This window comes from Toxotes jaculatrix, chromosome 19 (genome assembly GCF_017976425.1).
Source record: "Toxotes jaculatrix isolate fToxJac2 chromosome 19, fToxJac2.pri, whole genome shotgun sequence".
In the NCBI taxonomy this organism is placed as follows: Eukaryota; Metazoa; Chordata; class Actinopteri; family Toxotidae; genus Toxotes; species Toxotes jaculatrix.
In genome coordinates, this window is record NC_054412.1 from 4,725,570 (window position 1) to 4,739,487 (window position 13,918).

General features: G+C 42.8%; 1 protein-coding gene across 1 annotated transcript; it reads right to left on the reverse strand.

Moving 5' to 3' along the window:
- On the reverse strand, positions 1-13,245 carry fmn1 (formin 1). Its single transcript, XM_041064704.1, has 17 exons — positions 11,043-13,245; positions 10,662-10,770; positions 9,384-9,445; positions 8,460-9,169; positions 8,008-8,149; positions 7,586-7,673; positions 6,553-6,614; positions 6,379-6,467; positions 6,121-6,250; positions 5,892-6,038; positions 5,635-5,694; positions 5,331-5,451; positions 2,917-3,009; positions 1,724-1,775; positions 1,307-1,456; positions 943-1,024; positions 1-464 (listed from the first exon to the last, which is right to left on the reverse strand). Exons 1-17 carry the CDS (start codon positions 12,705-12,707, stop codon positions 420-422), a joined length of 3,807 nt encoding a protein of 1,268 aa, XP_040920638.1. The 5' UTR covers positions 12,708-13,245; the 3' UTR covers positions 1-419.
- Positions 13,246-13,918: the final 673 nt, after the last annotated feature.

The following is a 13,918-nucleotide window of genomic DNA, read 5'->3' on the forward strand; positions in this document are numbered from 1 at the left end:
AATGTTGCTTGTAAATAAAATATTTTTCAAGCTATCACATCACCTTTTTTTTCTGATCAGTGATTTTATTTGTGGAAAAATATGGTAAAAGATTGTAGACTATACATGACAGAATCAATGCAAACTAAGTGCAATATAAGAAACAATACACACAGCTGAGGTCGATGTCTATGTATTGCACAAAAGAATGTTTCTTTTAAATTTAAATATTTTTATAGGAATCTATAGCAACTTATATTACATAAAGCTTTCAGTTGATTAATGCAAGTATTTCATGGAAATGTAAGAACAACAGGTGAATGAACTCTGCAAAAAAACGTGAAAAAGTTTGGGACATGTTGGTTTGGTAACAGGTTCCAAACATGATACATAACGTCCAGTCTCCAAACTGAGAGACTCTGAGAGCAACTTACAGTCTCTTAAGTTGAAGACATGTTGGCTTCTTTCTGACGCAGCCGTTCTTTCTGTTGGGAGCAAAATGTGATCAGTGTTAAAAAAAACAAGATCACCACAGTGAACTTTTTAAACCAATTATTTCTAAGCAGCACAACGGAGACTGGTTTTGTAGTTTATCCTGTTTCTATACAAGTGGTGATTGCTAAGTTCATGTCTAAGGCAGAAAGAGATGAGTTATATGGCTCTTGTTATTTGCACGTGCAGTTCAGCTCTTTGAGAAATTATGCAGAAAGTTTGAAGTGAATAACTTTTGTGGTATTTGACTGAAGGGATCTGTATTCTCCACAGCCACTGAACTAAGTGTATAAATGTAGGAGGAGACTATGTTGAAAGATGAATGTGATGGAACAATGGACATGGCACTACCTTGAAGCAAACTCTGATTTAGACACTGCTGTATGCTTGTTTTGGACATCGTTTAGCATTGTCTGCTGACGTGTGTTTACCCCAGGACAAAGTTCTGCGTTACTGTAAATCCTGCCTTACCAGGCTGTTGGGGTTGATCTTTCTCGTTTCCACTTTCTTCTCCCCTGTGATTCTCTTCACTGACAGCTGAGCCTCCTTTAACCTATAACAGCAAAGAATCAGCTTATAAATACAGCAACCTCTATATATTCTTCACTCCTTAGGCCTTTACAAAGCATCTCAAATTTTAAAAGTCACCGAGATCACATTTTCCATCATTCTTATTGTTGATGTGAACATTAACTGAAGCTCCTGACCTGTATCTGCATGATTTTATTCACCGCACTGCTGCCACACGATTGGCTGATTGGATAACTGCATGAACAAGCAGGTGTACAGGTGTTCCTAATAAAGGGCTCAGCAAGCGTACACAGACATCATTTACCTTTCTTTAGAGATATTCTTGTTCTCCTTCTTCCACCTGGCTTTGAAGTCGGCACAAAACTCAAACCAGAGCATGAAGAAATGACCAGCAGTCACCTCCTTCTCTCCTGTCTTAGGCTTCAGTCCGAAGTACAGAACTAAGTCCTGAAAACTGAGCAGCAAGTACAAAATAGGACAAAATTCAAAACACAGTTAACAAAGATGGAGATTTACTTCATTTAAATTTACTTCAGTTACATTTTCATCGAAAACCAGATGTTATATTATGTCTGTTATGACATTCGGGAAAGAAGGATATGATGACTGTCTACGTTTGGGAGAGTCAGCAGCTCATAAAATGTTAAATACAAAAAATATTATGGTTGATTTTAATTCTAAACAAAGGCCAGTATGTTGCACTCAAAATGTCCGTATGTACCTTTTTTGCACAGTCATCAGCTGATAGGAAGATTCCGCGTGTTCTTTTCGTGCTGCAAAGAAACAGACGAGGAAATAGTTTAGTTGTAGTCAGACTCCCCCCGAATGGACAGACTATACTTTAAAGAGTTATAATCCCCATGCACAGTCTGTGGATGTAAATACTTGTAGGGACACAATGGGAACCTCTTATATGATGATGACCTTGTCGAATGGAGCCAGACAACCATTTGGCTTCTTCAAAACAGCAATTACACAGTCAGTTATTCAACAATGGAGCCATTCTTGTGGCCACTTTCAAATTGCAATGCCATTATGACAAAATAACAGGCGCACTACTACCTGTGTCTGTCTCCCTGTAATGTTGTGGGATTCTGCTTTAGACCCCAGAGCAACAAATCATTTACGTTACCTATCTGGGGATGGGATGGGAGGCTCTTTGCTATTGCAGGACATCTTGTGAGTTGGGTTGAGACATGTCGTAATATAAAATTCTTACAACATGAAGTTTCTTGGTTGGTTGAAAGAATAATTTTTGCATTGAAAGAGTTTCTGAGAAGTCCCAGTGCCTGTGTGTCTCAGGCAGGAGTCTCTCAGTCATTGCCAGATCTGTCTGATCCTTATCTGAGTGTCTAGCCTTTACTCTGGATCTACCCTATCTCCCTCACACACACACACACACACACACACACACACACACACACACACACACACACACACACACACACACACACACACACACAGATACCAAACACACTCCACAAAAAAGGAAAAGGGACATTTTCAGGCCAGTAACGAGATGAAGAAGATTTATCTGACCACTAGAGACTATGGAATAATCTCAAAGGACGTAGTAGAGAGAGAGAGAGAAACTGAAGGAGGGAAAAACTGACAAGCAACTTTCAGATTTGTACTTTTTCCTCAGTAACCTCAGATGCCAGTGCTGTCCTCATGCTCTTCAGTCATATTTCAAATATGCAAATGATATTTAATCTCTTTTCTTGAAATAATAACCAAAAGAAACTTAACAATATTAAATGTAACTTGGAAAAACCCTGTAGTCACTCTGAACAGTCCCTGGGACTGAAGTGTGACTGTCGACATATCTCATCTATTTATTTTTTATTTAATTATTCACACTTCCCTTCTGCACAGCAGTGTTTGATACAACAGTACATGACTGTTCCTACTCACCACTGAGAACAAAAGCCTCCATCTTGTCTTTAAACGGCTGCAGGTGTTCTTCAGGCGAGTCGGAGCAAACCCTCTGTACATCTTTCTCACATCCTGAAACAACGATTGACAAAATTGGAAAATTGACTCTTTAAGTGTTTGATCATCAAAGTTGTTTTCAGTATTTGTGGTTTAGGCTCAGTCTGTGCCCAGGATGTGACGCATTATATTATGGATTTTTTTGCAGTAACAACATAAACAGCTAAATAGTTAGCATGAGCTTGGTCTCTCACTGAGAATTCATTTTAAAATTGCAAATTTAAACAAGAATGAAGCAATTTAGTTCAGAGAGAGAGATCGGGGGTTAAACCACTCCACCTGTGCCCGAGCAGGAGGTTATCAGCACAACTTCCTCCTCACATATCACTTATTGAGATTCACCCAGAGATGGCGACTGCTAACTCTGCTCCCTCTCTCTCTCTCTTCCTCTGCCAGTCTGCGGCTCCACATTGCTCTGCATCCAATCAGTGGATCAGAGGAGCCAGTCTGCGGAGCCAGTCATAATAGAGGCTGCGGAGGGAGCCGAGCCCCCACACCCCCTCCCCACCTCCCATACCCCGACGCTCGATCAACATCTCCCAGATAAGATTACAAAAGAATACTGTTTTCATTCGGGATTTGTGTAAACTGTGGAGGCGGGTATCTCTCTCTGCATTGTGCGGCCAGCCTTTCTTTCTTTTGTCTGCCTTTTGTGCCTGACGAGAGTTTGCTTATTTCAGACTGAAGAGGGTTATAGAGCTTCACATAAACAGAGCCGGCTGATGAGGAGTGTGGTGCTTTCAGATGTGAAACTCAAATTACACAAACTGCACCGAGGCAGTGATTCGGTCTCATAGTGAGGGATAAATGCTTTCTTACATTGATTTTAAGGGGTTTTAGTGCTGGTGTGTTTGGATCGGCCGCCTCATAAATCACAGCATTACTCCTGTCAGATTCCGTAAATCTGCTCAGTAAATCTATCAAAGAAGCCAAACAGTACATTAGAGAGCGCAGAACGTTTTCAGAATGGGAATAGTACGTTTTCATTCCCCCTGTTTTACATCAGAACAGCATAAATGTGCCAAGAAACAAGAATTGTTGAGATAATTCACTTAGAATCCAAAACGTTGACCTGCTGGTGGAGCTGGAGGAAAAGTCAGGGGATAACTAATTCATCCTCTGGGCACCATGAATGTCTGGACAGGTTTCAGTCTGGACCAAAGCAGTGGACTGATGGTTAGATCAGCTGTGTTTGGAGACATTTCATACCAACCAAACATAAAACACAGGGAGAGTGAAGAACGACAGCAGCAGAGCTTCAAACCAGGCATGAGGGCGGTTCAAAAAGGCAGAACAAAAGGAACCTGCGACGGGCGATGCAGATTGCACGGTGGTTTGGGTACACGGCACGATAAGACAAAGCTGTGTTGAGAGGTAAAGAAAGCTATCTGTGGCACACATCTGGGGGCCACACTGGAGCCCAGGTGATACAGCCGAGCAGGTTAAGGATCCATGCATCTCTGCAGAGGTCCGTGCAGAGATACTACAGATACTGGAGGTCTGGAGATTACATAAGTGGGAAGCTATGGTCTCCCTGTGCTGGCGACAGGGGCACAAAGGCACAACGATGGGAGATCTGATGGGCATGAGGATTAGAAGCTGGATCTGAAAGGCGCCAGGCCAGTATCAGCAGCTAGACTCCTGCTAGTCTGAATACGCGCACATAAAGTGCACAAGGCAGGCAAAAACACATGCATACATGGGGATACAACAATGCCCTCAGTCACAATCGCATACATGTCAGCATTGTCCTCAACACGACTTGTCTGGTTTAACTGCCTGGCATGCTGAATGGCGTCATATGGGCACACTTAGGGAGAGAAGAGAGCAGGCAAGGAGGACTAGAAAGACGAGAGGAAATCTTTTGTTCTGAGGCTTTAGCTAACTCGAGTCTGGTCAAAGAAGCAGGCCTTTAGCCCTAAGTATAAACAGTTCCTCCATGGCTGGGGCCAGTGATGGGAAACCAGGGTGGTGAGTTGTTGGGGGAGGGGCTGGAGGGTGTCTGAGGAAAAACGATGCCAGACTGGGCCGAGGTTTGGTCTGGTCTGTGGGAACCTCTCGAGAGCAACACAAAATCACAGTGATAGAGTTACACAGGCCGCCTGAGGTTTTCAAACAAAAACACACAACAAAATGACCACAAGGCGAGACTATTCCGGTCACCCAGTCACATGGATGTCTGTCTGCTCACAGCGGAGCTAATGTTTTAGGGAATGTATGCAACCATCTACAGTAGTACTATGAACTGGGAGTGGGCCCAGAGTATTGGTGTTTATTTCTATGGAGATTTGGGAGAGAAGAAGGTGGAACAGGGTTGCAGTGTTGATGCCACGTACTTGTTAGATCTCGTCCAAGTTGTCTCAGGTCTCTGTTGAGGTCATCAAACTTGACCTGTGCTGCCAGGAAGACGTCCTGAGGTTCAGGAAGGGGGAACCTACTTTTCTCTGTCCCTGCGTTCTGGTGTGAAACGAAACATCACTGTTAAACCAGGGACTGGAGCGGCAGCTCACGCAGTTAAGATGCAAATGCTAGTAAGTGAACCTTGAATTCAGATAATTTTGTTTCTACTACTATTTCCAAAGTCAACAATGAGCTTTTACACTCAGTGATTTTTCTTTTTCTGTTTTTTTTTTTCAGTACCTTGTCTATATTGTGCAGGTAGTATGACACCACATAGTCCACCAGGCTGATACGATTGTCCTGAAAAAAAAAAGTCTCAGTTTGAAGTACTACATACATGGTGCAGAAAAACAAATCCAGTTTCTTCTACTGAACCTCTGTTTCTAACCCTTTTTGTAGTTATTTTGGGCACTACCAGCCAGAATCAAAGACCCACTCTTCTTTACTCATAGACACCCTGATGGCAGTGGTAGAGCATGGAATAAAGCCAGCCTTACCCTGCTCTTGACATCCTTGAGTTTAGGGAGGATCTCCAGGCCAAAGCCATCAGCCTGGCCTCTGGTCCTGCTGCCTCCGTTCATGTGGTTCCCCAGAGCCAGCACCAGTCCCATCACCTCTCTCACATCGTCACTCTCCAGCAGAGCCTAAAAACAGAAAACAAATTTAGGGTCATTGGCTTTTTCAGGTTGTGGACAGACAGCTGATCAGGTCAGGTGCTTTTCTTACCTTACAGACAGATGAGACTGTGTTGAGCTTGCGTTGAATGGACGCGATCCCATCGATGAACGCTGACCGGAAGATGATGCAGTGAGCTCTTCCTGCGAAGTCTGGGATCTGAGACAGCTCATACAGGAACCTGGAGCATAACCACATATACAGTAAACATAAAACCCTTTCAGAACTGCTAACAGAGGACAAACATTTGACATAAGCGGCTACAGATGCCTCTCTCTTAATGTTTCTATTAGCAGGGGAGATACTGACTGTTCGGGTTTGTCCAGAAGTTTAACGTCCTCTTCCTCTGACGTCTCGTAGTGTTTCTTGATCTTCTCCAGCTCCTCGGGCTGAGCTCTCTGACACATTGACAGAATATTATTAATTAAGGGTTCATAATTGTTCTTGTAGTTAAAGCACAGTAAAGTGTGCTGTTATACGTACGTTTTCATACAGAGCTTCAATGGTCTCCAGGTCCACCACAGAGTGGTCCACAGCCAGTACAGCTTGATGTGGGATGGTAACAGAGCAAAGATTAGACTTTCAGGCGCTAATCCACAATATTTTTTTATAAGTGTCCAGTAGTAGTAGTAGTTGTAGTAATTTAGCTTATGTGCTACATGTTCACCAGAATGTTTCAACCGGCTCAACAGAAAGTTTTTGAGGGAATTTGTGAAACTATGTCCACGGGGGCAAAAGTTCTTTGAGGCCTCTGATGTTCCTGGTTCTGGTTTATTGGAAAAACAACTGAAAAGTTAAAAGGCCAAACAGAAATCTGCAGATCCCAGAGAAACATGAACAGATTCCTCTCACTGGGAAACACGGTCTGCTGTTTGCTCCAAAGATATTGGTGTTTGGGATTAGCAATGCAGATTGCCTCTCTGTAACTGTCTTGCTGACATTGTGGTGAGTGTTTTAGCCTTTGATCCTACTTTAAATGCATCAGAAGCTCATATTCAGAGTGAAATACAGGGTAAGTTCGGTGCGATGCCGGGGTTAAAGTTAAACAAGGGTGATGTTCAGGGAGCTGCGGTCACCTGAAAGTTTACAGATGAAGGAGGCAGGTTCAGACTCACAGAGTGGCTGGGGATACAGCTAATTTAGTGATTTACTCTAATCCCTCACTTATAAAACAGACAGGATGATGTGTGTTTGATTACATACACACTGATTCTCATGATCGTCTAAATGTTGAAGATGAACACGAGGAAAAAAACTGGCATTTTCAATGGAAAAAATGAATAAAGCCTCATTGCTGTTCATCATGGGTTTTTCTGCAAAGTGACTCCAGCTGTAACATAAATGTAATGTTGGAAAAGTATATTTAAAATCTGAGGTTCTGCATCGTATAACCATATATGTCTATGTAGCATAGTCCTCCTTGCAGTCATTCCTAATACCAGTAGCTGACAGGAAATGTGACCCAAAGCAGTTTCCTTGCAACGCAGCTGAATGACTGAAATCCTCTGTAACTCACCTTGCTGAATATCCTTCATCTCCAGGTGGAGGCTTGATATGAGGATGCCCACGGCCTGAGAGCGCTTACCGTCCAGCAGCTTAATGATCTAAAACACACACAAATACACAGTTACCATGACCACCCTGCCACTAGAATCCATTAGTGAGTCATTAGTGAAGAGTCTATTGTGAAAAGATGGAGCAAAACAAACCAAGGTCACATTAGACTTCACGCTGATGCATTAGCACTTTTGTCTATTTGCCTTTTAAAATGTTTTTTTTTTTTTAATCAAATAGTTATGGATTTAGTTCTGGATTTATAATTTGCTTCTGACAGGTCTGGCATATGTAAACACAATGGCTTTAACCCCCTCCAGTGGACAGAAGTCATATTGCAAAAAAAAAGTTTTGTATGATGTTATCGATGATATTCCACATTACCTTCTTGGCTTTGGCTTTCTTCTCATAAGCCTCAGACAGCGGCTTCCTCTTGGTGTGTGTGGTGGTTTTGGCGAACAGATCCTCAAACTCGTTGGCGTTTATTATATTTGGTTCCTCTAAAACGTTCCACAGTGTGTTGTTGCTGAGGGAGAGAAAAGCATTCGTTTATTTTAGCCTCTGTTTTAATTTTATCACTCAACTCATTACTTTGAAGTGTTGTTTCCTTGTTCATATTTTCATTATAGTAACTTTAACTTTTATTAGTACTTTTTTTTATTTTAAATGCCCTCTCATCTGTTTTTAGACGATACTGGGCTTTTTATCCCAATTTTAATAAGCTGTTATTTTATTTTATTTTATTTTAAGCTAGCTCTCTTGGTTTTGCATAAAATAGTATTTTTGTATATGTTTTTAGTTAGTTCTTAGTAGTTGTCATTTGGATGTGAACCTACTTGTTGTCCTGGATCTGGATTCTGGTCCAGTAAAGAGGCTTCATGGGTTGGGAAGGCTCCACTGCCGGTTTCCTGGGAGGTTTATCCAAAAAGAAACTCCCACCTGGAGGAGGAGGAGGTGGGGGAGCTAAGCCTGGCATGGATGGAGGAGGTGGGGGTGGCGGAGGAGGTGGAGGGCCATTTGGTGTCTGCATGTGATGTGGGGGTGATGACAAACAGGGCGGAGGTGGAGGAGGAGGCGGGAGATTGGCTGTTTTGTGTGGTAGAGTTGTCTGAAAAGGCGCTGGTGGTTGTTGTGTTAGTGGTGGCGTGGCTACAGGGGGAGGAGGCAGTTGGGATGGAGGGGCAGGCGAGGAGGAGGAAGACATCATTTCATCCCTCTGTCCAGCCAGGCTGAGGCTGATAGAGGCCAGGTCCAGCCTTTTGGGGTTCACCCTCTGCTGCTGAAGACTCGTGCACGCCCTCCCTGTCCCCTCTCCATCCTCAGGAGTTTTGACAAAGGTCTCTCTGTCCGTCTGGATGCAGACGGTGCGGAAAGATTTTTGTAAACAGTCATCTCCAGTGGACACAGCGACGTCTCTGAGCTCCCCTCGACAGTGGGTCCCAGCCTGGGAGAGTTTGGCCTCCAGCTCAGCCAGAGTGAACTCCAGACGGGCGACATTGTCCTCGTTTTCCACCCGCAGTCTGGAGATCTCCTGACCATAGTCCTCCTGAGAGCAGCAGAAGATAACAATATACGCCTATCAGCACCTCTAAATCTCACTAATTAACGTTTCTTAAACTCATACAAAACCCTGTAGAACGGTTTATTTGGTAGTGATATGGATATTAGAGTTGAGAGTGGTATATAGACTACATTAAGTATATAAATCTGGCAGCACTTGGCACTTTACCATGGTTTAACACTTTATCCATCATACTGACCTGTAACTTCTCCAGCTCCTCTTTGCATTCTCTCTTCAGCTGCAGCAGAGCAGCCTGATGCTCTGAGAGGAAACAGAGCAGTAAAAAACAATGTGAGAGAGCATTTTACAGCATCTTTGTGCTCTTTCTTGTACCACAACAGATGTTCACTGTTACAGCTATGGTGCCCGAGGGCGCTTTCTTTACCTCGATGGGTACTCTAATGATGTGGCTGGGTACAAAAACCACAGCTGAACAAATTTCAACAAATGTGAGACACTGGAGAGCTGGAACTCATTTTGCAGAACAAATCAAATTCATGTTTTACTCCGATGAGAGGCTGTGAAGATGTGCTGTGGCTGTGTAGGAGACAGGGTCAAAAACAATACAAATCTTCACCAGGTGAGGGCAGCACAGCCTCAAATATAACAGAGACATACAGACCTTGGCTTGCGGCTCACTGGTTGTAGCTCCCGTACTGAACAAACTATTTAAACAAACCTTTATCTGCTACAGGATGCGTGAATGTTTTGAATTGTCAGGTACAAAGTATATTTACTGTCACCTTAAACAAGAGAATTTCAAAGAACTGTATTTTCAGGAAAGTAGGTGTGTACACATGAAGGACAGTTTCATCCCTGCTCAAACAATCCCACCTGTGGCAGTCCTACTGATGAACAGATACAAACATTTTACAAGTCAGGTATTAGCATTTTAATTTTGAGAATTCATCCATTTAGCATTTGTATGCTGTAAAGATTGTGAAGTCCCTTGGGGCAAATTTGTGATTTGTGGTCTGGGGCTATATAGGTAAGAATGACTTCAGTGGTAATTAATACATGAAATATGCTGTTGTTTTTATTTAAACTTTACTTAAAACCACAGGTTTTTTTTCTAGTTTTATGTGATTACTGCGTACCGTGGCATAGGTGTTTTGTATCACATGTTGCTTTATGCCACAGTATTATCACTTGGCGGCAGCAAAGTTGAAAATTAAAAAAAAAACATGAAAGCCTTCCTCGAGATTCAGAATGACTTTCTCAAAAGAACAGTGAGTGAACAACAGCAAGTGTGACATGTAAAACAAGTAGGTGCAGGTGGTGTCTTACAGACTGTGGACACACACACACAGGGTGGAGTTGTGTTTACCTTAACAGTGGAACGTGATATCACATCCACCCCATGATATGACAGAGCAAACACTCCTCGTCTCTGCACGCTTCCTCTCAAACTAACATGTCATGAATATTCAAGAATGTTTTTAGAACAAAACATTAATGTGCATTAATTAGCCAGTACCTGCTTCTGTATACTTGAGCCCAACTTTTTCCTCCTTGAGTGGTGGCCAGATGGCTTGTAGACGACCGGGAGTCCGTTCTTCTCCCTCCCCTGGCGTGGACGCCTCCGACTACAGTGTTGACAACAGAGATTTTTGACTTCCAAAATGCAGCTTGTACATGTTTACATACACTTATATCATTCCAGTAATTACTGTTAATGTAAAGTTAGTTTTCTCAAAAGCTAAGTTTCTGACTTGCTTCCAGTTTTTTGTGTGATTTACTTAACCTGTTACCAAAAAGAACAAATGGCTGTGAAATATTTTAATTAATCACTTAGATAATATACATATGCTGTTAAAATCTATGGTTTGATGCTCCCTTCTGATAACATGATGCCTACTTTGCCATCAGATGAGTCTTTCTTCTCCGGCGTCTTATTGGACGTTCTCTCAAAAAGGGCTCTTAACACATCTTTTTCACTTCTTATCTTTTTCCTCACTGCCTCCAGGTCCACCTTATCTGCTGGGTCCTTCTTCAAAGGCTTTGGGGTGAAAAAAGCTTTGAAGGCATCAAACGCTGCCTCTGCACTGGACACCGGAGGTTTTGTAGAATTAAATGACCCTGAAGCTTCTAAATCCTCCTCTTTTTCAGGGTCTTCCTTCTCATTACTCTCTTGACTTTCTTCATTCTCATTCATCATCACTCTGGTTTCATCCTGGTCTCCCTCAGCCTCCTTCTCCTTCTTCTCCTCTTTCTCATCTCCTTTCTTTTCCCGACTCAGAAAGTGGGAGATCTGGTCCAGGAAGCTCCCCTGAACTTTAATGTCCCCCTGCTTCTCTGGGAAAATAGCCCTCTTTACTCCCTGAGATGGAGGTTTGATCTGGGCCACGGTGTCGTGCTCGGGCCCGACCACCCCTTTCCTCAGGACCCTTAGGCCGCTGAATAGGGCCGGAAGCTGGATAGGCTTGTCCGTGGGGGAGCCTGGGGAGAAGGTGGCTCTAGTTAAGGTGGATCCAGTTGGAGGGTTGCTGGCTGGTTTTATGGAAATATTTAGTGAATTATCTTTTGGGCCCTGCTGCCGTTGGTGGAGCTGAGTGGAGAAGTCTGGAAATAGATCTCTTTTTTCTTCTTCTTCTTCTTCTTCATCGTACTCCTCTTCATCATCATTTTTAGAGCAGGAAGGTTTACCAGTTTGCTCTTCAGCTTCCTCCAGCGTTGGTTCAACCTCTTCTTCAACAGCAGGTCCTGTCCGAGTCACTGTGATCACTACATGTTTGGTTTTAGAAGATCTGGTTTTTGCAGACTCCTCAGGGTCAACTTGTTCATCCGAATTGTGAACACCTGTGATAAAATTTTCCTGGGAATCTGCATTTTGACCGTTTTCGTGGGCTTTTCTCACATCCTGGTCAGCTTCTATTGTGTCATCCTGCTTGACAATGTTGAATGCGACAAACTCACAATCTGCATTTGTGCAGTCAGATGAAATGTGTTGACATTTTTGCTGGAGCAATGCGTTCAAGGCACATTCGTCCAGTGAGCTCTCTGGCATGTGAAGACTGCTAACTTTGTCACAGTGTTCGTGTGGTATCTTATTCTGGTCCTGATTTGTTGCAGAGGTCTGTTTGTCTGAGTCATTTTCAGTGATTACAGCTGTGCTTTGCTGCTCTGCCTGGTTGAAATTCTTCCTCTCCTCCTCTGTTTTGTCTGAGTCGTTTCCTTCTTCACTCACAGTTACAAGACCCACTGAGTTAGAAGTCATCTTCTCCTCTTCATGAGGCATTATAACATAAAATAAGGAATCTCTAGAATGCTCAAGAGCATCCTTAAAGTTCATATCCCCATTTTTATTTAGATCAAAACTTAGCTCTTCCTGCATTATCTCCTCATTTTGGTCGTCTGAAATAGTCCTGAAAAATTTTAGAATGGCTTTTTGCTCCTCCATTTGATGCGAGTCACAGTTGCTCATAAAGAAAGTGGTAAAGTTGTCCAGGATAGAGAGAGCAGAAAGTTTCAGAGAAGCCTTTCCCACATCTTCAGCAGTGTGGTTGTTGTTTACACTGCTCATTTCTGAGACTCAAGTACAACATTGTGTTGCCTTGCATCGGAAAATGCAGTCTGAAAAGGCGTAATTGGTGTTTTGGTATCTGTATTTTGGCATGCACTGATTTGTCTAGCTGGTTCCAGAATCATGCAACTTCTGCTTACTATCATACTATAAAGGGATGCAAGTCACAAAAGTCATATCATTATTTCAGAACATCCGACCTGTTTCCGCTCCAGTTTGTTGAAAAGAAATAAATGTGTCCTTTCACTGTTTCAACAGCTCCTTCATGTTTTACCAGAGAACAAATTTTCCAAACCTAAAACTGGAAGCAGCTGTTAGTCACTCAGAGCAGCCAATGACAGGAGAGAAATCCACAAAGTAATGGAACAGTGAAGGTTTCCAAGGCCGGCTCCATGGCTCTGCTGGCTGGAGTGACTCAGCTCAACCTCAGTCACAGTGAAGTCAGATCCAAGTCCGGGCTTCAGCTTCCAAAATTCTGCCTCCTTTTCCTTCCAGCTCTGCTAAACCTGCAGTAGTAGTTTACTGAGCAGCATCTTGGACGTCGTCCTGCAGATTGTCACGGTGTAATTGGAAGCAGATGGCGTCTTCAGGTCTTCAGCCACTGTTTCTGACAACACCCTGACAGATCCGTGAGCCATAAGGCAAAGGAAGCCACCCAGAACAGATGGAGGAGCACCACACCCAGAGCTGAAGGAGGGTAAATAGGACTGCCAGGGATCACTTGTTAAACGTTTTGGCCTGTAAATCCACAGTGACAGGGAGGTCTCTCTCAGCTCCCCTGCAGCTACTGAGCAACACAACGGCTAATCTGGACGTCTTAGCCCACGTCTAACCCCACCTACACCACACTGTTAATCAGCTCGCATTAAATCTAACATACACTTCTGATACACAGAGGAATTTTGTCAGATTTTTAGTTGTCAGAATGAAAGTACTTTCTTCAGTGACAATGCTGTTAGTGTAGAATAAATTTGTATTTTAATGGTTTTAATGTAATATGTAAAGCACTCTGAAAAGCCATTTCAAAGTAATTAAAAAAGTCAATAAGTAAACAGCGTTTTCAAAGTAAAGGACACTGGTCTCTGGTCAATATAAAAGGAGGAAGAGTTAAAAAAGGCTTAATGGGAAAAAATTAAAATGCATATAATACTAATACTCCTACTACTAATAATAATAATAAGTCCATAAATAGGCAAAACAAGTCATTTGCT

Bases quoted from the DNA above. Each gene is read 5' to 3' on its own strand.
- fmn1 (XM_041064704.1), bottom strand. From the start codon at position 12,707: ATGAGCAGTGTAAACAACAACCACACTGCTGAAGATGTGGGAAAGGCT. The intron at 1,457-1,723 runs GTACATACGGAC...CTTGCTGCTCAG, and splicing joins CTGATGACTGTGCAAAAAAG to TTTTCAGGACTTAGTTCTGT. The intron at 465-942 runs GTAAGGCAGGAT...TGCTCCCAACAG, and splicing joins AGATCAACCCCAACAGCCTG to AAAGAACGGCTGCGTCAGAA.